This window comes from Apostichopus japonicus, chromosome 23 (assembly GCF_037975245.1).
Source record: "Apostichopus japonicus isolate 1M-3 chromosome 23, ASM3797524v1, whole genome shotgun sequence".
NCBI lineage: Eukaryota > Metazoa > Echinodermata > Holothuroidea > Aspidochirotida > Stichopodidae > Apostichopus > Apostichopus japonicus.
Genome location: NC_092583.1, coordinates 15,930,214 through 15,956,310, shown reverse-complemented (window position 1 = coordinate 15,956,310; position 26,097 = coordinate 15,930,214). Strand labels below are relative to the sequence as shown.

Below are 26,097 nucleotides of genomic sequence, written 5' to 3'. Positions count from 1 at the left end.
AGTGAAATTTCTCGATTACTATTTTTGCGTTTTGTCTCGACATAATTTTGTTCTGTTTGGGAGGCCGCACTGTATCCATTCCGATCATTCTTGAAGCTAGTTATGTTTATCTTCCCCCCTTTCTCACCCCTCTCTATATTTCTATTTTATTTAGGTCACATTAAGTTACACCAACGGCATTTGCGACACCACAAAGTACTTCTGTGTGGGAATTAGTAAGGATACTAATCGTGTTATTCCAGATGGAATGGATTTTCGGTTAGACGGCATCGGTGTTGGCTGTGTCCCGATACAATGCGTTGGTAAGTTTCCTGCAAACTTCCTACGTGGAGATATCGGTAGTTATACCATGCAGAGTACTCCTCCTCCTTTAAAATCAAACAAATGTATCTGTTAGGGAGCCAATGATTAAAACTGTAGCTATGCAGAAAATGTTGTTCCTGTTCCACCGGAAGATTCTCTGTCCTTAGAAACGAATGAATGAATGACGGAATGAATGAATGACGGAATAAATGAATGAATGAATGACGGACTGAGTGAATGAATGAATGACGGACGGAGTGAGTGAATGACGGACTGAGTGAATGAATGAATGAATGACGGACGGAGTGAGTGAATGAATAATGACCGACTGAGTGAATGAATGGACGGAGTGAGTGAATGAATGAATGACGGACTGAGTGAATGAATGACGGACTGAGTGAATGAATGAATGAATGACGGACGGAGTGAGTGAACGAATGAATGACGGACTGTATGAATGAATGACGGACTGAATGAATGAATGACGGACTGAGTGAATGAATGAATGAATGACGGACTGTATGAATGAATGACGGACTGAATGAATGAATGACGGACTGAGTGAATGAATGACGGACTGTATGAATGAATGACGGACTGAATGAATGAATGATGGACTGAATGAATGAATGAATGACGGAGGGAGTGAGTGAACTTATGAATGACGGACTGAGTGAATGAATGAATGACGGAGTGAATGATGGACTGAGTGAACGAATGAATGAATGACGGACTAAGTGAATGAATAATTGAATGACGGAGTGAGTGAATGAATAAATGAATGATGGACTGAGTGAATGAATGAATGACTGACTGAGTGAATGAATGAATGACGGACCGAGTGAATGAATGACGGACTGAGTGAATGAATGAATGACGGACGGAGTGAGTGAACGAATGAACGACGGAGTGAGTGAATGAATGAATGACGGAGTGAGTGAATGAATGAATGAATGACGGACTGAGTGAATGAATGAATGAATGACGGACTGAGTGAATGAATGAATGAATGACGGACTGAGTGAATGAACGAATGAATGACGGAGTGAGTGAATGAATGAATGACGGACTGAGTGAATGAACGAATGAATGACAGAGTGAGTGAATGAATGAATGGCAGACGGAGAAATGTCTTAAGTTTGAACTTCATGTTTTATTTGTTTAACAAAAATCAAACAAATTGGTATGTTCTGCATATCTTTAAGTTGATCAACAGTGTCCTCTTTCGAGTCCAATTCTCTAATTGTTGAACCCATTTTGATCTTGGGTAAGGTAGATGTCATTATTCCATATGTTGTCTTTATTAAGACTCACTGAAGCTGTGATGAACAGTGTCCACTTTCCAGCCAACTTTTCAAAATTTTGAACCCATTTTGACTTTCTGTAGGTTGACGCAACTCATGTAGTTATGTCATTATTTGGAACCCATTTGGACCTTGTGTATGTTCAGGCAGCCCATGTAGTTATGTCGTTATTCCTTAAAATGTTCTTCTCTTTTAACAAGTTAATTTCACTCACTGTAGCTTTGATGACCAATTTTGTTTTGCTGTCAAGTAAATGTGATATTTTTTTCCCAACATTTTAAAATTTTATATCAAGGTAACTGCCAAGTTCAGGTCATTTAGCTCGGTTACAATTTCATAGTTTTTGTTCAGCCTTGATGGTTATCGATATATTTTATTTATGCAGTCAATGTAGTAATTATGTACAGTTACTTAACTTCTGTACCCTGGGACTCTGTGGCAGCAGGCATTTTTTGTTAAAGTTAGGTTGATTTTTACATTTACCATGGATTCTTGTAATCTTTCTGATTCAAACCTCTGAGAAAACAAATATTTTTTTTTAATTTTGTCTGCCAATAATCAGTTTAGATGAGCATTGACAAGTTCTGCATATTTTGCACCTTCATGAGAGCATGGAGGTAAAATTTTTACCTCCATGATGAGAGGTATCAATAAATGTATTTTGCATATCAATAGCTATATTTATAGGACATGCGCGGTATTGAGATGAAGAGTTGAATATATATCAACAACTCATAAAGTATTTTTGCAAATACAAGTATGAAATATTCCAATATATATAGTAATCCCCTCCACCTAATAACGTCTGTTTTTGTTCAACAGGTATCTCAATTACAGATATCTCTATAGGTGCGTCACCGTTAATTGTCTCAGAACACTCCATGCAGGAGTTTACTATAGATGCTACGGTTCGTCTGGACCCAGACGCTGGTAGTGCGAGGGGTGTAAACCAAGACCTTTGGACCATGAGGGTGGTGCTAAACAGGGACCAAAACCTGGACTTGTCTACATTTTCAAACTTTCCTGCTGTTGGTGATGTCACTGGTCTTGCAGAACGAACAGGTAAAGATCTACTCCTTATAATCAAATGCTCTTGAAAGATAAAGTAATGAAAACTTATCTCTCACCCCCCTCCCCCTCCCCCCCCTTTTCCTTCTCCTTTTCTCTCAAAAAATTCTGCAAATGCAGCAGGGAACTAAACGCAATTTTGTGATGGTAGAAATTGATGTAAATTTTTTGGCAGTCTTAGGGGAAATTGCATTGTAATAGGTTGTAATAAGATACAGATTAAAAGCGGTGGCATTTGAAGCAATGAGTCTTAGCAACCGGGAGGTTCAGGGATTCGATACCCGGCCCTGGGTCATAGCAAGGTGGGTTTTTCATCCAAGAGCAATCTTTGATTTTTCCTATCTGAAATCACTTTCTAAATTGGGAAACTTCCAAATTTGAGCTAAAATGTTGAACTGGGAGCCACCCAACGTGTACTGTAAGTTGTAATCGATAAGCTTGCTGGCTTCTCCCACATTCGTGGTCGCTGAAAGTGTCGTAAGAATAACTTGCCAGATTATTATTATTGTTAATATTTCTTGAAAATGTTATGAGATCAGATATCGTCTGACATAGTCATGGACACAACTAAAGTATAAAACGAGTTGAAACTGTTTCACTTCATAATTTTATGGACAGAAGGAAAATGATATTCTGAAAGAATATCCCCCCCCCCCTTAGCAAATCCCTGGCTACGAGCCTGGTAGAATTAGGAAAAAGCTGCTGATAATGGGATTTTCAATTATCATTGTAAGATATTTTTGCCTTCCTCGGACGAAACAGAATGTCTGCTTCCAGACTATCCATTTCCAGAGTGCATTAATAGTGCATTTTGCTTCATGATGACACCTTTTTACGATTCTTGTATGGAAATTTTTTAGCATTGTCATCTCTACTTTTTTAAGGTTGTAATCCCTGAACTCCCAAACTAAACAAATGAAAGTCATCCGTGGAGATAAAAAAAAAATACAATAAATATAATCATAAAAACCTGGGCAATGAATTGTTTTTAACGTTATACTCAGCTCTTGTTCTTCTCTTTCTCTCTATTTTGACTGATTTTTTCTTTTCTTTTCAGACTTTCTGGCTGGGCAAACCCCGAGTTTCTCATTAACATCAGCAATCTTCTTAGGCGCAGCTTGTGAAGATCTCCAGTATATATGTCTGGTCATCCAACAAGACCCAAGTGCCATTAGTAGATTCACCTATGACCCAGCAAGGAACGTTCAGTTTGGTTGCACTGCTCTGGACTTTCCAAATTGTAGAGGTGATAATAACTTTTTCTCCTTGTGTCCCTGTCATGGTATGGATGGATGTAGAGCTCATTCTTTTTGTAATATTAATAATCTTGTCGTCAAATTTGTAGTCGTATCGTATCGTGCAATTTTCATTTTGCTGTTGAAAAACTAGAGGGATTTCTCGTTCACTCGTCGAGTTACTTGGCATCTGTGATTTTGGTTGTAAATTTTTTAGCAGGTTTATAGTGGAGTCTTGTATGACGAGGACATCCTTCTCCCCTCGCTTTTTTCCCCTCCTCCTCCTCCTCCTCCTCCTCCTCCTCCTCCTCCTCCTCCTCCTCCTCCCCCTCCTCCTCCCCCTCCCCCTCCCCCTCCCCCTCCCGCCTCCACAATGAAGATGTATAGTGTGATCTGATGGATGTACTGGATCTGTCAATGGTCATTTCAAGATTCATAATGCAAGGAATTTCTCTTCAGTCAGAAATCTGATTTTTTTTTTTTTTTGTATCTCAAAAGTTCTAGTCTCAGTAGTTTTCATTTCATCTCTCTAAAGAAACATTGCGACCGATTTTTGGAGGATTGAATGGTATGGTATCGCACAAAAATGACTGCTTCTTTTATATAACCTGGTCTGCCGCCATCCTTCTTTTTCTCCTCTCATCCAAGTATTGAACAGTGGCATGGTATTCTTCCCAATATCAGGTTGGGAGGGAGTTTGGAGAGGGTTGTAAATTTCACAGGTTTGGGACACATCTCCAGATGATTTTTGTTATGTTGTTGTTGCCCAGCAGGTAATTCTAACAGACAATTTTCAAGCAACCTTGTAATGTCTTTTATAGTAAGGTACCTTTTTATTAAAAACTGTTAACATGATTGGAAGAAATGTGCATTTTCCAGCAATTTTCTTTGTATTCTTCTTCAAGGAGTGTAACAATTCAACATATGTTTAAAAATCATTGGTAGTTTGTTTCAACCGTGTTTCAATATGGAATTTTACAGATGTCCAGATCGAGGATCTTCGTGTGAGAATTTTGGACGGCGAACCCCTCCGTGAAAACGAACCGGCCGGCCAGATTATTACGGTAGAATTTGACGCTCTCGCAGCACCAGATAGCATCACGATGAGCACTTTGGGGTCAAACTATTGGCAGCTTGTGGTGTTTGGGAGCCAATCCCCTATAGGTGATGGGGATCGGGTCGCAGTTGACAGCTCCATCGGGCTCTCTGCTGCCCAGAGGGCCACGGCCCTCACGTCTGGTAACCTGTCTCTGTTCGAGTCTGTCACGTACAATTTACTCACTAACGGTGTAGACTGCTCAAGAATCAGTCACGTATGTGTGGAACTCATGAAGAACACGCAGGTACCCCTCCCGTCTCCAGACTTCACATTACAGAGCAGTGCAGTAGGATGTGAGGTGGTAGATTGCACAGGTAATTATGTGTGATTGTATCATCAGAGCATGCATAGCGCCCAATCGGCTAAGGTGTCGTCAGACTTGTGTTCCAAGGATTGCTGGTTCGGTTCCTGCCTAGTAAAACAATGTACCGTGCTGCAGTCTTTGAAAAATTAATTATTTTGATCATAAAGTAAGAGTCTCTTTGTATTGTTTCATCTCAGATCTTGTGAAATCCTGCTATTTTAATTCTCATTTTATATTTCATTCAAGCATGTCTCATTGATCTTTCATATGTTTTGAAAATGAGCCTTTGGCATTTCATTAATATTGAAAATTGAGTCATGTGTAGACCTGATCTCAAATGAAAAGCCAACTTTATTTTTTTAATTTTTAATTTTACCTTATTCAGGGGTGCAAATTGAAAGTACCACCGTCTCTGTCCAGACTGGAGGTTTCCGAGAAGGTGCCATGCAGAATGACCTCATCGTCACGGTAACAATGTCTGCAACAGCAGGCAGTGCCGGTGTCTCAGGGGAGAACCTGTGGAGTTTAATTCTGTTTTCGAACAACCAAGCCGATGGGAATGGACCGGTACGGCGGGTCGAAACGGTCCTACCCATGGCAGTGACATGGAGTGGCACCAGTTTAACCAATCGACAAGCGGTTCTCAGCAATGTAGACTTGAGCAGTTATTTTGATCTGAGAAGCATTCTTTGTGCTGAGGTAAAATAAATTGACTTGAAAATATATTGACATTCAGACATGTTTTTGTCAGTCATGCATACATCATGGATGTGTCATGCACTGTGATCATGTGTTATGCTTTACCATGATATTGATATGAATTTATTACTGGAGAGTATTATTCTCATTATTGCATCATTTATTTCATCCCCTTAAAATAATAATCTGTGATATCAATGATGACACAGCACAAAATCAATTGTCTTGGTATCTTTCTTTGCTTTCCCTCAATTTTTGCACATGCCTTCATTTTTTAATTAAAAATTTAGTCTAATTAAGTGACTTAATTGATTATACCTGATTGCCATCATAAAAACAGTTGCTAATTTTTGGTATTTTTGTAAAATTCTGTGAGACCTCCAAAGCATTCTGCGATCCCTTTCATCAATCAGGTCATTTTGTTCAATGCATATTTGAATATTTATCAATAACTTTTAGCATTTTATGTTTTAGCCACATGATAACCAATGAAGTGGAGAGTTTAAGGCCAATGAGTATTTTTAAAATCTTTGTTATAAGGGTCATTTCTAACATCGATAAATCAATTTTCAAATCTTGTCCATGGCCTATTGAAGAAACCAATCCTAGCCTCATTAAAATTCAAAGACTCCAGTTTATTATCTGTACCTTACATCATTGCATCTATCATAGGTTCAAAGACAGTTGCAAAGATCGGCAAAGTTTAAATACCAAAGTTAGGAAAAGTTTACACATTTAGGATGGTAAAAATATGCCTCTTAAACTATGGATCACAACTTCAATAATTGGTGACTATTAAAACAATTTTTACAATGGGTCGTGAGCTGTTTAGCAAAAGCAGAAGATTTGATCGGAAAACAATGTTTCTAATGGAATCCCCCTTGTCCTGCCAGGATTTGTTTCACAAGATTTTAAAATTGAGTTTTTTGCTGTTGTTCAAGCCTACTAGCCATCAGTTTGTATCCAATCAATTACAATTACATGTCAATCAATATGTAATCATCATTCATGCCAGAGGCAGGCCTGTAAAGCTGGGTGGATGATGGGGGTGGTGGGGATGGTATCAGTGGGCTACAGTCTTTGGGGCCGGGTCAATTAGGGGCCAGGTGAAATATATATACCCGGGAGTACAACTCAGATATTTCGAAAGAAAATATAACCTGTACTGAAAATCTCAAGTTTCTTTTGTAAAAGTAATAACCTCATTTTGCGTATTATTTAGTGACGTATAATTTCATTACCTCTCTTGTCTGTAGGTACCTTTTGTATGTATCACGGTTAGTCAAGGTCCATCCCCGAGCACTCCCTTTACTTTGACAGAGACTGTGATGGGTTCAAGCCTAACAGGGTGTGTGAGCGTGCCTTGCGATGGTATGTGCTAATTATAACAACTCTCTCTTCAGCCTTTTTGTTACTAAACATATTTTGCTTTTTCTAGTTTTGCATTGACTAGTGTAATTTGGTGTTTTTGTGAAGTTGTAATATTTTTGGCTTCTTTTTTCTTTTTAAATTGCTTTTGTTATACCAAAGTTATGCTTTAAATGTTCCCATGCAATCGGTATTCTGCTCATGTTGTAAATATTAATATTTTAACAAGATCTTCAGGCTGCTATTGTCATAGCAACTGAAAATCCAAAGAGACAATTGAAGGTTGGTGATTGGTCAGTTTTTGTGTAAGTTTTCATTAAATCCTTGATTTTTTTTCAGTTTACGTTTTCTACTCTTTTAATCAGGTTTCACCGTAATTGCCCAACAATTGATCCTGACTCCGCCGCTGGCAATAGCTATTGAACATTCCCAAGAAACAGTGGCAGCCAGGTTTTCTGCCAGTTTTGTGTCGACATCACAAGAAGCCATCGTAGGTGCAAGCCTATGGCATCTCGACATCTTCCTCAACGACCAGATGAACGGAAATGGAAACCAGCAGATGACGAGGGTCACTCAGGGGAATTTTGGTCCCGAAGGGGTCCAGCGGCTCAACCCAGGACAGACGGTGACGTTTGACAACGTTCTTGCAAATATCCCTGTCGATAACTTTGTGTGTCCACTGGGACAGACATACCTCTGTGTACAACTGCAGAGAAATCCGCAACGGTCCTTTACCTTGTTGCCAGCTGATCCAATTTGTGAACCAATAGAGTGCAGAGGTAAACCCATGATAATTGATTTATTTGATTTATATTGATGATGCCAAATCAATAACATTTGTATAAATTTGATTTCATTATGATACCTTGTTCGCTCCTTTAGTATTCAGAATGCATGTCCATCAATCTCGCTTTTCCTCCTCATTCGATTTCGATAACTCTCTATTTTTTACATACTTTTTTCCCCCTCTCCCTTCCTGGGTTTTTTGCTTTGTAACACGTGCACACTTCCAAGATGCAGCAAAATGATGTAGTAGCGTGCGCATAATTAACCTGTGTCATTATGAAATTCAAGTCTGTTCCATATTTCACCAGTCAGCTGAGCCTTACACGTAAAAGGTCTCACTCAACCCAAGTAGAAAATATTTAGTCGAGTGTAATGAATCGGTTATATAATGGATTGAACTGTCGTAGTCTCGTTGCTATATTCCACTTTGATTCCTCAACCAATCAGGTCTCAGGATTGACTCAGTTTCGATCAATCAGCTAACTGGAAATCCATTCGTGGAATTGGCCCTGAATCATGCTGTCAACTTGGAAGTAACTATCAACACGGATGGTGATTGGGCGGGAGTCATTGGTGAAAGGTTGTGGTCCTACACCATCTATTTGAGTCCCACCGACGACCATTCGCTGAATCGTCACGGGATGGTAAGAGACAGGCATTTTCATTTCAGATTTATTTTAGAGGGGGCTGTTCATACTGAAGGATACAAGGACAGTTTTATACATTTTAGGAGGCTCTTGCTTAAACATGATGGAAATGTTGACTTAGCTGTATTATCCATAAAGATTTCATCATGATTATTTTTTGTTAGAACATTTTGCTCTCCCTCTGTTGATAAAATGACTTCCTGAAGCTGCTTCTCTGGATTCAGCCCTTAAATTACACATATCTCTTTCACCCTGACACCAATCTTGATCAGGACTTCGGCAGGTACACCCTGGCTACCGAAGAAGTGATTGCTGGACAGCCGTTTGTCAGCCAAGTGAACACCATTTTGGACTTAAGCAATGTCTTGTGCCAGAGTGCAGATTTCATTTGCTTAATCGTGGATAAGGGAGTCGGTCCGTCTGTAACGTACACATTCGAAGATAGAGAAGAATCACTGAGACGGGATTGTCAGCCAATCGGATGCCAAGGTTAGTCCCATCAGGAAGACAGTGGAGAAAAGGAGAAGGGGGGTGGGGGAGGGGTACGACATGGCTCCACCACATCCATCGTCAGTCATGATTGAATTTTTGTTTATTTTGGACATTTTTGGGAAGCAAATACTGATTTACTGTTGGAGATGCTCAATATTCTCTTAAGGTCTTTCTATTAAATAATTCTTCACCTTTTCTGTCTCAATTGCATCCAATAGGGGTGGACCTGGTATCGCTAGGACCAAACATCATCAGTGGCGCGCCGTTCCTAGAGAGGAATCCATCCCAGATGTTACAAGTTACCCTGAGGCTGAGCTTCAGCCAAACTTCTGCATCTGTCCAAGGTTCTGACCTCTGGGATGTTACGTTCTTCACCAACTCGAACAGTGCCGGCACCGGAAGCCGAGCCATCTCAATGTCATTCATGGACATAGAGGGCAATGTGCAACAAGGGGTTGTGACGACTTTGGAAACCTTTCAACTCGATTTTGATCTGAGCAACACAGGAACCATCTGCGCTGACATAAGGTACCTCTGTGCTCAGGTTAGCAAGAGCACCAACGCTGACCCTAACTTCCAGTTGAACCCATCTCAACTGGTGCAGTGCATTCCTGTAGATTGTAGAGGTAAGTCCATATGGATGAAAGAATTAGCATCAGTTCATGATAAGAAGATAACTTGTGATAGATCTGCGCTGACATAAGGTACCTTTGTGCCCAGGTTAGCAAGAGCACCAATGCTTCCTAACTTTCAGTTGAACCCATCTCAACTGGTGCACATGCATTCCTGTAGATTGTAAGAAGATAACTTGTGATAGATGTCATTTACTGTTCAGAGGTACAAATCTTTCCTTGATATTACCAGGGCTGTAGTGCTCAAATCCAGACACAGACTTGGGTTCATTTTTTATTTTTTTTGGTAGACTCAAGGCTAGGTCGAGCTGGTGGACTCGACTGTAGTCCTGCCTAATAAAACATGATTTAGAGTCAAATTAAATTTGATTGACATATATTCTTCATGTTTGAGTTATCAAGTAATGGCAAGATTAGGAAAACAGATCATTTCATTTTAGTTGGAATTTAAAACTGGTTTCCTTTAGAAATTTGACAAGTTTAGATTGCAGTTGATTCAACACAGCCAAAATAAACCAATCCTCTAAATAAGGATGGAATTTGATAAAAAAAAAACCATGAATGATGGTAGGAAGGCAGGGAAGTGAATGTTCTGAGATATCTGCAATTTTTTGGTTTTGTTTTGTTAATAAATAGCTGTACAAAGGCAAAGTGATAAGCAGACTATTTTGAAAAGTGTAAAACCTGATTTACAAACTTGAAATCTACATCATGTATGTCTACTTCAATATGAACCATGGAAGAGAATGACAGTTCATTTCACGTTAAGTTACTTATTCTCCAAACCGTTTGTGACAAGGACAAATCGTCATAATAAAATGCAATTTAAACCCGTATTTTGGACATTGTTTCTCCTTTGAAATACAGGAACTATTATTGAAGACCTTACGGTCAGAATTGTATCACCCGAATCGCTATTGGAGGTCCTTGAAAATCCAGTGAGTGGTAATGTCACGTACCGAGCCAGAGCTGGTTATGCAAGCTTGTCTGGTAAGTATTTCACTGTAGAAGACGTTACTATGAGAATTTCAGCTATAATCAATCTGCTCCCAGAGTTCATTTCCTGGGTGTCTTTTAGGATTACTATACTCCTCCTCTTCCAATTGTCCCCCTTCTCCTACTTATCCTCATTGTCCTTTATCCGGTGCTGTGGCGGAGTGGATAAGGGCGGTGGCAGTTGAAGCAATGAGGCTTAGAAATCGGGAGGTTCCAGGTTTTTCGATAACCGGGCCAGGTCATAGTTAGGGTGGGTTTTTAATCGGAGAGCAGTCAATGGTTTTTCCCATCTGAAATGACTTTCTGAATTGAAAAGATTCCAAATTTGAGTTAAAATTTCGAATTGGAAGCCACCCGACGTGTAAGCTGTAATCCATAAGCCCTTATGTCCTAAAAATAACTGCTGATCTCCTCCTCCTCCTCCTCCTCCTCCTCCTCCTCCTCCTCCTCCTCCTCCTCCTCCTCCTCCTCCTCCTCCTCCTCCTCCTCCTCCTCCTCCTCCTCCTCCTCCTCCTCCTCCTCCTTCTCCTCCTCCTCCTCGTCTTCCTCCCCCTCCCCCTCCTCCTCCCCCCTGTCTTCCTCCTCCTCCCCCTCCCCCTCCTCCTCCTCCTCCTCCTCCTCCTCCCCCTGTCTTCCTCCTCCTCCCTGAATCAATATCAAGGCTGACTCAATATCAAGGCTGACTCAATATCAAGGCTGAATCAATATCAAGGCTGAATCAATATCAAGGCTGCATCAATATCAAGGCTGCATCAATATCAAGGCTGAATCAATATCAAGGCTGAATCAATATCAAGGCTGAATCAATATCAAGGCTGAATCAATATCAAGGCTGCATCAATATCAAGGCTGAATCAATATCAAGGCTGAATCAATATCAAGGCTGAATCAATATCAAAGCTGATTCAATATCAAGGCTGAATCAATATCAAGGCTGAATCAATATCAAGGCTGAATCAATATCAAGGCTGACTCAATATCAAGGCTGAATCAATATCAAGGCTGCATCAATATCAAGGCTGAATCAATATCAAGGCTGAATCAATATCAAAAGAAAAATTTCAAGGCTGAATCAATAACAAAAGAGAAATTTCTATGTGACCAGCTGCACCTATTGTGTGAAAAAAAAAGAGCATGTTGAGAAGGTTAGATCGTTTATAGCCTGGCTGCAATGACGCTGAAGTGCCCCTCAATTTCCAAGTTTTGATGCAGCTGTGTCTAAATGCAATTGAGTAGCTTTAAAGGAGATAATGTTGTCATTGCCAATATTGATCCATCATTATCAATCTCTGATGCGGGGCACTTTTCTGATCGTATAACTCTTTTTTTTCTAGACGTAAACGGTCAGGAAATTTGGGGTTACACTCTCTTTACAAATTCATTCATGGATGGATCTGGTCAACGAGAGGTTCAGACCACAATTCACAGTCCTGGATCGATCGATGCCGGCGGTGATCCTGTTAGTCTGTCTCTGCCCTTTAATCTCGATCTCTTCAATTATGTATGCAAAAGTGGTCCAGATTATCTGTGCTTAGAAGTTGGACCTGGTCGTCATTTCAACCCAGCTTGGGATGTTACCTATCCCAATCCCGTTTGCAGTGAAATCCCTTGTGTTGGTCAGTATAAAACAGTATTTCTCCACGTCGATAACACATTTGTGCTAGCCTCCCCACTCCCCCCCCCTCCTCCATCTACCCACAGGCTAAATTAAGGTGCAGATTAAGGTATGAGTCTTGAGTCATATGGAGACAGGGAAATAATTGTTCAAACAATCATGGTCTAAAATGATAAAACTGTGTGCTATGGTGACTGAGGCCTTTAATGATGATTGGTAGCTGGTCTTCCTCCAAACCCCACCTCTCCCCTGCTACCACTTCACTAAGATTGACAGAGCTTGAGGCTTTAAGTCCTGTAGCATTTGTAGATAACATGTACTATACATTGATCACATAGTCCTCAGTCTTGAACAATATCAAACGAAAAAAGAAAAGGATTTTTTTAATAATCAATCATGTTTTTTTATTTGTAGCGAGAAGAATTTGATTACCCTTTTTCTTTAAATGAGATATTTATGGACAAAAGGACTTGTGATAAACAACAACGACATCAAACACTTACAATGATTCATTTTCACATTTTCTGCGATTTTTAAGATATTTAATTGATCGTAAATCTTGTTCTTTCTTCCCTCCAGGTGCCAGATTTGATGTGCTCCAGGTAGATTTGGGTACGTCCGTGCTGGTAGAGTATGATCCAAGTCACATCTTCACCTTTGACCTAAGTGCAAACACCGCTGTCGGCACGACTACGATAGAGAATAGAAACAATGCTGAAGGTCGGGCCATCAGTGACATTTGGCAAGTGTCTCTGTTAGGAGATGTTAGAATGTGTCTCCAACAGCCCGGATCAGAGTTTTACCTGGAAACCATGGCAACATTGACCGCGGAACAAACAATGTCACCATTCTTCGGAGGGGCGACCTTTGAAATACTGGGCATCAGAGCAGACCTCAATCTGTCTTCATTTTATTGTCCAGATGAGGAATACCATCTCTGTGTTACCCTGGGGAAGAATCCCAACTCTGTCCCAGCTTTCACTCTTGAAAACGGTGTCTCTGATCCTACCCAATGTCAAACCTCAGTGCTTACAGTTTGCCAATTGGTTACATGTGTGGGTAGGTCTATTTCGTTTAATTTTAGTGGGAAAGTTTGAATCAGACTACTAGTGTACTAGTGAAGGCTATTAACACCGTAGTGATGGTCGGTTGTACAAGTTATTTCGGACTTTGGTATAATAATTGATATAATTTTTATCACTTTAATAATTATTGTTAGGATATTTATTTATGTTTGTAATTTTTAGTATGCAATAATTTTAGGCGGTATTATTATTTGTAAGTTGTATTACTTTAAAGTTGTCATATTTTCTGCAATTTTGTGAAGCGCTTTGAGATCATTCTCTGATGTAAAGCCCTATATAAGAATAAATTATTATTATTATTAATATTATTTTTTGGTAGATAACCGCTAGACTGAACAATGAGGAATTATCATTATTAATCAATCAATTATCCACTGCATTGATCTCTTATATCCAAAAGGCAAAATCCTACTCTTATGTGAAGATTTGAAGAAAAAAAAAACTTACTTTTTAAATTGGCAACATTTAAGTTTTAACTCTGATACATATTATTCATGCTCAAAAAAGGGGGTGGGGGTATGTTTATTATGGAGTAGTAGAATAAAATGTAACAGGGCCCAAAACTTCGTGTCAAGGACTTTTGGCTTTAACAAAAACTACAATATTCCTGTCCATGTCAACATAACACTAATTCAAGCTATCCATTATTTGTTTGAATATCTCATGTTGTGTTCCAAAGTTTCAGTGTGAATCCAGATACACTTTCAATTTCACAGGGGTTGTCGTGGAGACAACTGACGTTGTCATAGATGGTTCTCAGTTTGTACGAGAGAGAGAATTTGGAGAGAATGTAGCCTTTGAACTTGTTGTTACCTCAAGTCCAGATGGTTCTGCCGCGCAGGGAGATCTGTTATGGAGTATTACCACATACGTCAGTCTCGCAAATGATGGTTCGGTGAGTCAGCATTTCATATCTCTGTTGTCATTCTTAGTTATTAAAATTGTTTATCCCACTAGTGAACTTCATTTGCACAAGTCTAGTCTATATGTTATCAGCAGCTTCCTTTTTTTTGGGGGGGGAGGGGGAGGGGTAGGGGTAGGCAAGAGTACAGAATATTTTCAAGGAAATTTTGTTTTTTTCTGTCTTTTAATGGAAAATACCTAGTAAGGTAATAATGTATGCGTATACAGGCGAGAAAGTATAGTACAATGAAAATTTTGTGTCGACCCCCCAGTGCCTCTTTTTGTGCTTCCTTTCCTCCTCCCCTACCCTGCCCCCCCACCCCCATTCTGATTTTATATTTTATTTAATATATATATCAAATGTGAATTTTCACGTTTTTTCATTTGGTGTGCAGGGCGAGCGATACGGAGCAACCACTGCAACGTTGTCTGCCGAACAAGTGGGTTTGGATATCGCTCCGGGTGCTACAGTCACTTTCGGAAACATTGTGACAACGATGAACCTACAGTCATTTAGTGCATGTCCGGTGGCGCCCGCAGTGCTGTATTTCTGTGCAGTACTGGAGAAGGACTCCAACCCGAGCAGACCCTTCAGGCTCGGAGGACAGCTACTTGGATGTGTGCCAATCGATTGCCGAGGTAAATATTGGATGTTCCAGTCCAAATTTGTGTTTTTGTTCTTTCTCTGTTTTCAGTTCAGTCTGCCGTGCAATAACTCCTACTAGAAATGCCGCTACTCAATTCATATATTTATGATCAACCCAAGGATACAACCAACTTGGTCAAACAGGGATATATGTATTATACTTGTAGATGAAAACTGAATAATTGGTAATGGAATTTCAAAGTAATAATTACATTTTATTTTGCTATTTATGGTGATCCTTCCTCTACTTTCTCTCCTCCTCCTCCTCCTCCTCCTCCTCCTCCTCCTCCTCCTCCTCCTCCTCCTCCTCCTCCTCCTCCTCCTCCTCCTCCTCCTCCTCAGGTGTTGTCATTATCAGCAGAATTGGAACGAGTGATCCTAACTCAATCCTTAAGGAAGGATTCGGTAATTCGGACATTCTGATTGACATTGAATATTTTGCGGATATCAACGGTGCCAGTGTGGAAGGCACAGACCTCTGGGAGATCGTAGTGTATGCCAATGGAGACCCAGAGGGACGAGGAGAACACCTCGGAGAGACTTTAGGAGATTTGCCTATTAACGGGGAAAATTTTCCACTGAGGGCCGGTCAGCGAACAGTGTTCGCTCCTGTCTCTGCAACGCTGTCCTTAGACCAATTCGGTCAGTACAGAACATGTGAAGAAATCCAGCATGTGTGTGGTTTGCTACGGAGAAATACTTCTAGCCCGGTTTCATTCACCCTGGAAGCCCAACCAGCATTCGCAAACACTGCTTGTGCAAGATTTGAGTGCAGTGGTAAGACAAGAAATAATTTCTCCCTCAGCAAAAGTTCAGAAAATCATATTTTTTTTTGGGGGGGGGGTATATACTTCTTCTCCATGTCAGCAGCAAAGACTATGATGTCTAATCAGTGTTTAAATGGACTTAAAACTTTGCCTGTCCATTAGTTTGTGAGATTTGATGTGTTGAATACATTTTCAAAGTAGCACTGACTTTAGCAAAGCAGTCTTTTGTATCTTTTTATCAATTTATTTATAAAGTAAATTTATGTAACATTTTGTAAAATAATTTTTTTTTTAAATACAATATAAAAATAAAAAACAAATTTTATATATATAAAATGCAACTTTTAAAGTACAAAGTGGGAAAAAAATTTGGGGGTTAAATACAATTTATGTAAAACATAATTATCAAATTTTCTTTAACACCCCAAAATTGTTAACCATTCAATTGATTTTGACAAATTTATCAACCAATTTATCATACATTTTGTAATCGGTTTTAAACTATATAAATTCTAACTGATGATGAAAATAATTAGTGCAGCCATTAATTATTAAACAAAGCCGAATAATATCTAGGACTTCTTTCAACTTTTCAGGTGTAATTATCACTGACACTCAACTGATGCCTTTAACGACTCTGGACGTTGTAGAGGGCAGCAGATCATTTACCGTAAATTTTGACCTTCGCATGTCAGTGCACTCGTCATCTTCCATATTAAATCCTGTGGGCGAAAACCATTGGAGGGTTGTTGTGTTTGGGAATTCCAATAGCAACGGGTTAGGACAGAGAACTGCTGAGGTGGAATCTGTAGTCTCTAGCCCACTTGACGCCCGAGGGGCAACACCAAGTAAGCATTGTAGAGGTTTTGTTGTTTTATTTGAGCAAAATCGGGCATCACTGTTGTGTACTTGAAATAGTAATGTCATGTTGTATTGTTACAACATTTCCAAATTTGGAGCATTCAATATCTTTTTCAAAGATGTTTACTTCTTTCATTTAATGGTTTGCAAGAAAAAGGGGGGGGGGAGGGAGGGGGGAAGAAACAAAAGCACAGAACTTGGATATCTTTCTGGTATGTGTTTGATAAAAAGTAGGTTTGAAGAGAAGTTTTTGTGGAATCAACTTCTTCCTCTGATATCTGGAGTATCGGTCTTCAGTAATCGATATTACTTTTTTTAACCTGTGTGTTAGTGGATTGTTTTCAATATTTGTTGAAGTCACTTGTTCGTGAATACTCAGCTTATAGTCAAGGACATACACTGTCACAGGGGAAGGAATTGTGTGTAAAGTCGCAACGCACTTGCATCAAGAAACCAAACATTCAGCTTTATATATTGAGCTTTATATGTGAATTTGTTTTTGAGTTTAATTATTTCAGAAAGATTCTAAAAATGAGTATGGGTTGGGGAATTATTCAAGAAAATCTACTGGACTTGTATTCATTAATACAAAAACAAGATATTGCTATAGATGATAATGCAATCAGAAACTACTCATTTGTGTCCTCTTTTACATTTGTTTCGTTTATTTATTACATCACAAAAGTTTTCCCTTTATTCCAACAGATATTGATACTATCCTCAACAACCTGCAAGCCACCCTGGACTTCCGGGGAGAATTTTGCAATACGTTACAATTTATTTGTGCTCAGGTTTCTGTGCCTGCAAATTCAAACCCTCTTTTTAGACTGGATGGGTTTAGCAATGAGCCTGAACGCCTGATTGGTTGTCAGCCAACCAGCTGCATCGGTAAGAGACAAACTATTTGTATCTAGTCTCAGGGCTCCCACTATATAACAAACAATATTACCAAAATTTGTCGATTGCAGTGCATAAATATGTACCATGCATTGTATTATTGTACAGTGAAATCAACATGGTTCAAACTTGTCAAAATTGTTTCAAAGGTTGCAAAATATATCGCCGTGTTGCATTTAGGCACCCTCCGTTTTACCAACATTTTTCAAGAGGAAGGGGACCTCCGAAAGACGGCATGACTTCTTAAGACCTTCAGCAAAACTAAAGACTGCACTTCTGCTCATTATCAACGCTCACGATATGCATAAATTGACGCATTTGTTGAAATTCCTTACACAATACGGCTGTAGTAGCTGTACTGTCCTTAATGATTTTGACATGATATTTTTTTTCTTTGGCAGGTGTCAGGGTTGTAGGTGGAACGATCACAGTACCCACTTCAACAAGCCTCATCGAGGGTCTGCAGAATCACATGTTAGAGAGAGTAGATGTGATCTTCAACACTGACAGCTCAGGAGCAGGAGCAGCAGCATCAGGAGAAGATCTCTGGACTATTCAAGTAAGGACTCCCTCTCTCCACTCCCACCCACCCACCCACCCACCCACCCACCCCACTTCCCCTTCCCTTCTCTCACCTTCTCATCGTCAACTCTCACAGCTCAGGAGCAGCAGCATCAGGAGAAGATCTGTGGACTATTCAAGTAAGGAATCCCTCCCTCCACCCCCAGCCCAGCTCAAAGAGGGTCACAAAGTCACCTTTCTGTCAGCAACGACCATTTTGATCATCCCTCTGTAGTTATCTGGCAAAATGCAATACTTTCTGTTTTTAATTCCTGCTCCTCTGTGGGTAGGATTCTTTTGAAACTGATACAAATGATATAAGTGCCATTCTTGTCATCTCAAACGAGTACGGGGCAAGTTTTCCCCCACGTAGTTATTTTAAGCACGGACTAATATATTATAGCAGTTAGGTAATTAAAACAAATTTCATTCTCTGGAAATACTTTCCTCAGGTTTTTCTTGCATCAGATTTGAGAGGAGGCAATCCATACTCGGTTACTCAGGCAACAGTTCCTGGAAGTGCCGCTAGTCAAACTCTCATAGCGGGCCAAAGCCTGAATTTTGCGAGTACCTCTGCGATCATAGACACAAGGACTCTGAGCTGCTCCTCTGACCCTTACATCTGTGCCACCCTGGGTGCACACCCATCCCGTGTCTTCAGCCTTAATGGCTACATCCCCGAAACTAACACCTTCGACGACGATCTACTGACAGTGTGTACCAGAATTAATTGTGATGGTGAGTAGAAGCTTCTAATGGTATTTGTTATGGTCATATTTTGAAGTTTTCAAGGAGAGAAAAATTTCAGTGAATATATAAAAAAAAAAAATCTTTTTCTTTCATCAAAATTGAATCTCTGGCTGATTTTAACATATCAACCATTATTTATTAATTTATCAATTTCTTATTTAAAAAAAACATAGAAATGAATTAGTGAATAAAAGTGCATGGGGACCTGTGAGATAAACCTGTCAGTTGGGCACTGCTTCAGCTGCTGCCATGTGGAGGGATTTTCTCTATGTTTGACAGGTTATCGTCGTTTGACCGGGGTAATATTTGGATGGGCCTTGGGCACCTGCTATCTGTGGATACTGTACGTCTGCGCTTTATAAACCCTCAATATTAATTATTAATACAAGAGCTTTTTATATTTTCTACAGGTGTGGTTATTGAACAAAACGTAATTACTATCATTGAACCGGCTGGGTCGATATTTGCTAGAGAGGACAACAATTTCTGCTTGGACGTCATCCTGAGCTTCGCCGCAGATGGAGGCAGTGTGGTGGGCACCGACCTGTTTGAATTTGAGGCCTACATGAGCCAGAATGCCGACGGAGTCCTACCCGTGACAGATTCTGTAACAGCAATCTCTCTGAGAGCAGATCAAACCGCCATTGATGCTATAAATGGCCAGTCAGCAACCTTTGATACCCTGAAGGCAAACCTTTCACTAGGACTTTTCAACTGTCCATCTGGAGTAGGATATGTTTGTGTCCGAGTCCGGGAGGGTCCTAACAGCAACCCAAGTTATACTTTATCAGGTCAAGTGGTCAGCTGTGCGGAGATAAACTGTATAGGTGAGATAGTCGGCGATCTGAATCAATTGTTCTTTCACAACATCAAGTGCCTTTACTTTTGACTGCTACGATACAGTACAGTTTGAAGGTTTTATCTGTCATTATATTAATGTCTACAGGTTCTAATTGCTAAGGACTTGAAAGTAAAGTATTGAAGCCTGAGCCACTCCTATGACTATTTCTATCAGATGACACTAATGGCCCTTTGTTGTAAACATGTTATTCTGTGTTGCATTTTGAGGCGGAACTAATGGTCTCTGTCTTTAACTCAGTAGTCCAGTAATTCGAGGAGGAACTAATGGTCTCTGTGTTAGACTCAGTAGTCCAGTAATTTGACGGGGAACTAATGGTCTCTGTGTTAGACTCAGTAGTCCAGTAATTTGAGGAGGAACTTATGGTCTCTGTGTTAGACTCAGTAGTCCAGTAATTAGAGGAGAAACTAATGGTCTCTGTGTTAGACTCAGTAGTCCAGTAATTTGAGGGGGAACTAATGGTCTCTGTGTTAGACTAAGTTGTCCAGTAATATGAAGCGGAACTAATGATCTCTGTGTTAGACTCAGTAGTCCAGTAATTTGAGGGGGAACTAATGGTCTCTGTGTTAGACTCAGTAGTCCAGTAATTAGAGGAGAAACTAATGGTCTCTGTGTTAGACTCAGTAGTCCAGTAATTTGAGGGGGAACTAATGGTCTCTGTGTTAGACTCAGTAGTCCAGTAATTAGAGGAGAAACTAATGGTCTCTGTGTTAGACTCAGTAGTCCAGTAATTTGAGGGGGAACTAATGGTCTCTGTGTTAGACTCAGTAGTCCAGTAATTTGAGGAGGAACTAATGGTCTCTGTGTTAGACTCAGTAGTCAAGTAATTTGAGGGGGAACTAATGGTCTCTGTGTTAGACTCAGTAGTCCAGTAATTAGAGGAGAAACTAATGGTCTCTGTGTTAGACTCAGTAGTCCAGTAATTTGAGGGGGAACTAATGGTCTCTGTGTTAGACTCAGTAGTCCAGTAATTTGAGGAGGAACTAATGGTCTCTGTGTTAGACTCAGTAGTCAAGTAATTTGAGGGGGAACTAATGGTCTCTGTGTTAGACTCAGTAGTCCAGTAATTAGAGGAGAAACTAATGGTCTCTGTGTTAGACTCAGTAGTCCAGTAATTTGACGGGGAACTAATGGTCTCTGTGTTAGACTCAGTAGTCCAGTAATTTAAGGAGAAACTAATGGTCTCTGTGTTAGACTCAGTAGTCCAGTCATTAGAGGAGAAAATAATGGTCTCTGTGTTGGACTCAGTAGTCCAGTTATTTAAGGCGGAACTAATGGTATCTGTCTTAGACTCAGTAGTCCAGTAATTTGAGGAGGAACTTATGGTCTCTGTGTTAGACTCAGTAGTCAAGTAATTTGAGGCCGAACTATTATATACCTATTTGCCTGCACTACGTCAATCACTACATTGATGCGTTCGAACAAACGGTGCTTTTGGTGAGAAACTGGTGAATTTGAAAACCAGATTTCTACAAGAAGAAAATGCCGAATGGGGACATTTTTCACATGGTTAGAAAGAGAAAAATAAGAACTACAAGTACAATGTATCCAAATCTTCCACCAGACAATTCCTTTGAACCAAGTTTTTGTAACCAACTGTCAATAAATTCTTTTGGTAGGCATCACAGTGGAATCCTCATCTCTCAGCTTAGTCAGCCCTCCATCAGTGGTGGAAAACAGCGCCGAGCAGATTGCAAGTTTTGACTTCACTCTCGCAGTAGCCCCTGGCTCAGCAGGATTCAGACTCCAGGAAAGACTCTGGCAAAGATTCAGGGTCTACACAGCTAACTCCCAAGGAAACCCTGTCGGAAACTTGGATGCATTTACATTGCTATCATTTGATCAAGCAAGCACAGGTAGGGTTTAAGATCGGATTCATTTTTGGTATGGTATTATATCCTTTGGTAAGTGGAACTGGTTTTAGCTCTCTCAAGTGGCTACCTTGTGTTACTGAAACTAGGATAACAGATCGGTGAACACCGTCCGGGATTCTTTCGACATCGGTGTTATGTGTTGACACCAAGTGTTATTCAAGCCTAATTGAGGTGCAATTGAACACACTACTAGATCTTTTGAACATGAATGTTAAAAGTAGCGCTCACAAGTATTAATCAAATTAACATTTCTCTCGAACACCCTCCTAGATCCTTTGACAATACGCATCAAGTAGCTACCAAGTGTTATTAATCCTACTCTAACACCCTTCTAGATCCTTTGACAATATGCATCAAGTAGCTACCAAGTGTTACTAATCCTACTTGAACACCCTCGTAGATCCTTTGACAATATGCATCAAGTAGCTACTGAGTGTTACTAATCCTACTCTAACACCCTTCTAGATCTTTTGACAATATGCATCAAGTAGCGACCAAGTGTTACTAATCCTACGCGAACACCCTCCTAGATCCTTTGACAATACGCATCAAGTAGCTACCAAGTGTTACTAATCCTACTCGAACACCCTCGTAGATCCTTGACAATACGCGTCTAGTAGCTACCAATTAAGTGTTACTAATCCTAGTTGGACACACTCCTAGATCCTTTGACAATATTCATCTAGTAGCTACCAATTGTTACTAATCCTACTTGAACACCCTCCTAGATTCCCTATACATCAGCATTGCCAGTGTGGCATTAAACCGCCAAAAGCGATGTGCCTGACTTTTCACAATATTACACTACCAACCTTTAGTAAAAGAAAATACAGTTCCATATTTGTTTTTGAATCATGTTAGCAATAGAAAAGAAAACTGAGTTTTGTTGTTGCCGATCTTCCACAGTTCTGACCAGCGGAGAAGTTTCAGTGATCGCAGGTGTAGGAGTATCTCCTTTCGACACCTTTAACACTTTGTGCCGCGATATTCCTATGTTCTGTGTGACACTCGAAGAAGATCCTGACTACTCTGTGGTATTCTTAAATGGTGCAGACACAGCATGTGTTCCCATATCATGCAGAGGTGAGCTTACCCACTGATGACTACTGATTCACACTGACTAGTTAGGACTACTGATGATGATGACTACTGATGATGATACATACATACATACTTTTATAAAGACTACTGATGACTGATAACTATTGATTACTACTAATGACTGATGACTACTGAGGCCCACTGATGAAAATGACTACTGATGACTACTGATGATGATGATGATGATGACTGAGGCCCACTGATGACTACTGACTACTGATGATGATGACTACTGATGCCCACTGACCACTGATAATGAAAACTGATCATGATGACTGAGGCCCCACTGATGACTACTGACTACTGATGACTGATTACTACTGAGGCCCACTGATGATAATGACTACTGATGACTACTGACTACTGATGATGACTTCTGAGGCCCACTGATGACTACTGACTACTGATGATGACTACTGATGCCCACTAATGACTAATAAAGCAACTGACACTGACTATATTGCTCAGAAAACACTTTTAATATAATATGACAAGATATTTTAGCGATTGCTTGTACACAACATTTCATTGTAAAAACTGAATGCCTGAGTCGGATTAGGTGTATTTCTTCATACTGAGGAAGTTGGGCATGGGGGGGGGGGGGTGGGTAGTTGCTAATGGTCATCCATGTTGCTCCTAAATTATAGCATGCTAGCAAATGCCACAATTTTTTTTTTCTTCAGAAATGCTTCCTGGACTCTCTGACCTATTGAAATTAGTTCTAAAGATTAAAGCTCTCTTATATGCAATATTGATGATCCTTGTGTTATGGTCACTATTTGTTAATTTCATAAAATGTTGTTGTTGAAATCTTGGATGTCAACATCATCAGTAACGGACCAGGAATGGTTATGAAATGCTTCCTGGACTCTGTGACTTATTAAAATTATTTCTTCTAAACTCTGAAAGGGCTCTAGTATTTTTGTACTTAGGCAGTATTGATGATCCGGCTTGTGTTATGGTCACTATTTGATTTAATTTCCTGATAGGAGTCGAAGTCCTGGATGTCAACATTCTCAGTAACGGCCCAGAAGTCAGAGAGAGGGAGCCAACATTCATCTTAACCGATTTCAGCGCAGCAGTAGAAACGGATCCAGATGGCGCCAGTGTCACTGGTTCTAACCTCTGGAACGTGGCTGTATTTTTCGACGACCAAGCAGATTGTCTAGGCAACGCTTTCCCTGGCACCAGAACAATTGACGACAGCTCGTCTGATCTGCCTGTGAGGGCTGGACAAACACTTTCTTTGACACGTCCATTCTTTGTCATGAATCTTCAAAATCTTGCTTGTCCAAGTGTAAGTTCCATTAATGTAAATCAAAATTATGGAGAAGGGTTGGGGGGGTAGGGTGGTAGTGGTGGCACATGGATGGAGGGTGGGGCTTGTTAAGTTAATCTCCCATCATAAATTTAGCTTCTCCTGAGTATTCTTTGGTATGGAATGGAATATTCAGGATTTTTTTTTTAAAAGGGGAGGGAGGTGAGGGGTGGGAGGGGAGGGGATTTATTACCAATATTATTTTGATCTCTATTCTATCAGCAGGGTCTATTTTGCCAAAACAACTTTCCAATCCAAAACTGCTTGGAATACTAAGTATTCTGTGGAATTAGTTATGATAAGACAATGGCAGCAGTTGTCTTACTTTTAGGGATGAAATCTGTCACAAAAATATCAAAGTCTGAATTTGTCTGACTTTTCTTCCATAGGGACCTCTGTACCTGTGTGTAGAATTTGACAAACAGGAAATCACTACACCTCCATTTACTTTGAGCTTCCCGAACGGAGTTAACACAAGATACGGATCGGTGGAGGCCAGATGTCGAGGTTTGTAGTCTCAAGTTAGAGAAAAAATTCTGTCACTTAGCAAACTCTAAATATGTGGAACTTAATCAATCCAACTAGAGGTTTGTTCCTTTTATTCTGAAGAATGGACTTTTTTTTATCTTTTTGTATAAACAATAAGATAATAACAATTTGTTTGTGTGTTTATCCAAGTGCCGACTGTTGAAATTAAAGTGACGAAATACATTCCCTGAAAAGACATGTTCGAAACAAAACCTTTTACATCGGCAGGGCGACATTCTCCATAAAATCTGGAAGATTCGTTGTCGTGACGATATGGAAAAGCATTTGACAAGATCTGTAATTGGAAGAGTGCAAAGCTGAATGGCTAGGACAGGATTTGAACCAATGACCCAGAGGTCACTGGATCAAATACCGTTCTAGCCACAAATTTTCTTTGCTCTTTACCATTGTCTGAAAATACCCCAAGTCCCTTTCCATTACTCCTATTCCTACATAAAAGATCTAGAATTATCAGAGGTTTTAACTGTCAAAGTTTGCATGACCATTTCACAATGTCTTAACACATGGAATATTAGAAGACATTACGATATCTTCATCTTTTGTCAAACCCTTTTGTATGTATGTATGTTTTTTTAGATCCTCCTGCGAGCAGGAACTCTCGAAGAAGCCATGATTGGCTTATCAAAGCCGCAAGCTGACCGAAGTCAGTCTCTTAGATTCATATTTAACATCCATGATTATGAATTGTTAATTGTCAACAACTCTGTAACCTGGACGACATACACTTATCTTGGAGTGACTCGAACTGGGGACCTTATGATTGAAAGGCACCGGCGTTAACCACTGAGCATAACACTCCTTTTCTTTCCTCCTAAAGGTGTGGAGATATTTACCTCCAGACTGAGTAGTATTCCGGACGGAGTCATTGTTCAAGAGGGAGACACGTCTCGCAATCTTGTGCTGAACTTCTTTTCTTCATTCACCCAAACTACGGCATCACTGCAGGGGACTAACCTATGGGAATTGACTGTCTTTGGATCAAGAACTGCGGACGGCACTGTAAACAGAGAATTCCCCACTAAAGTGTTTATAACCGAACAGAACCTTCGAGACCAGAGTGTTCCTACATTATTTTTAGCCTTTGATGAAATTTCAGTGAGTAATAGTTTTTTTGGGGGAAAAAAAGGGTAAAATTATGTACAATTACATATATGATGTTAAATTATGTAAACACTTTACTTCTACATCAAATTCATTGTCGTAAACTTCAGATTTCCTGAGGGGAACCATGAGATACGAATTCTCACCTCCAATTAGTGTGATTATTAATTGGCTAGTACTTATTTTTCAAAGATTCAGTGAGAGGGACCACTTATCCCATGAATATTTAGTGGGGTGGTGAGTTGCCTCTGAACATAAGGTATTTCCTGTGTTCATG

General features: G+C 39.9%; 1 protein-coding gene across 1 annotated transcript in view; it reads left to right on the top strand.

The window, feature by feature from the left end:
• LOC139964500 (uncharacterized) overlaps nucleotides 1-26,097 on the top strand; it is an 81,329-nt gene that overhangs the window by 26,993 nt on the left and 28,239 nt on the right. The window contains exons 10-35 of the mRNA XM_071966093.1: nucleotides 155-302; nucleotides 2,430-2,669; nucleotides 3,733-3,921; nucleotides 4,892-5,323; nucleotides 5,699-6,012; nucleotides 7,269-7,383; nucleotides 7,746-8,159; nucleotides 8,614-8,810; nucleotides 9,086-9,302; nucleotides 9,524-9,931; nucleotides 10,805-10,927; nucleotides 12,268-12,549; nucleotides 13,128-13,607; nucleotides 14,350-14,528; nucleotides 14,932-15,175; nucleotides 15,525-15,959; nucleotides 16,546-16,797; nucleotides 17,516-17,698; nucleotides 18,109-18,266; nucleotides 18,721-19,006; nucleotides 19,429-19,845; nucleotides 21,497-21,733; nucleotides 22,658-22,834; nucleotides 23,842-24,149; nucleotides 24,560-24,677; nucleotides 25,537-25,814. Of these exons, the coding sequence (XP_071822194.1) occupies nucleotides 155-302; nucleotides 2,430-2,669; nucleotides 3,733-3,921; nucleotides 4,892-5,323; nucleotides 5,699-6,012; nucleotides 7,269-7,383; nucleotides 7,746-8,159; nucleotides 8,614-8,810; nucleotides 9,086-9,302; nucleotides 9,524-9,931; nucleotides 10,805-10,927; nucleotides 12,268-12,549; nucleotides 13,128-13,607; nucleotides 14,350-14,528; nucleotides 14,932-15,175; nucleotides 15,525-15,959; nucleotides 16,546-16,797; nucleotides 17,516-17,698; nucleotides 18,109-18,266; nucleotides 18,721-19,006; nucleotides 19,429-19,845; nucleotides 21,497-21,733; nucleotides 22,658-22,834; nucleotides 23,842-24,149; nucleotides 24,560-24,677; nucleotides 25,537-25,814 (6,831 nt within the window). The remainder of the gene's footprint in view (nucleotides 1-154; nucleotides 303-2,429; nucleotides 2,670-3,732; nucleotides 3,922-4,891; nucleotides 5,324-5,698; nucleotides 6,013-7,268; nucleotides 7,384-7,745; nucleotides 8,160-8,613; nucleotides 8,811-9,085; nucleotides 9,303-9,523; nucleotides 9,932-10,804; nucleotides 10,928-12,267; nucleotides 12,550-13,127; nucleotides 13,608-14,349; nucleotides 14,529-14,931; nucleotides 15,176-15,524; nucleotides 15,960-16,545; nucleotides 16,798-17,515; nucleotides 17,699-18,108; nucleotides 18,267-18,720; nucleotides 19,007-19,428; nucleotides 19,846-21,496; nucleotides 21,734-22,657; nucleotides 22,835-23,841; nucleotides 24,150-24,559; nucleotides 24,678-25,536; nucleotides 25,815-26,097) is intronic.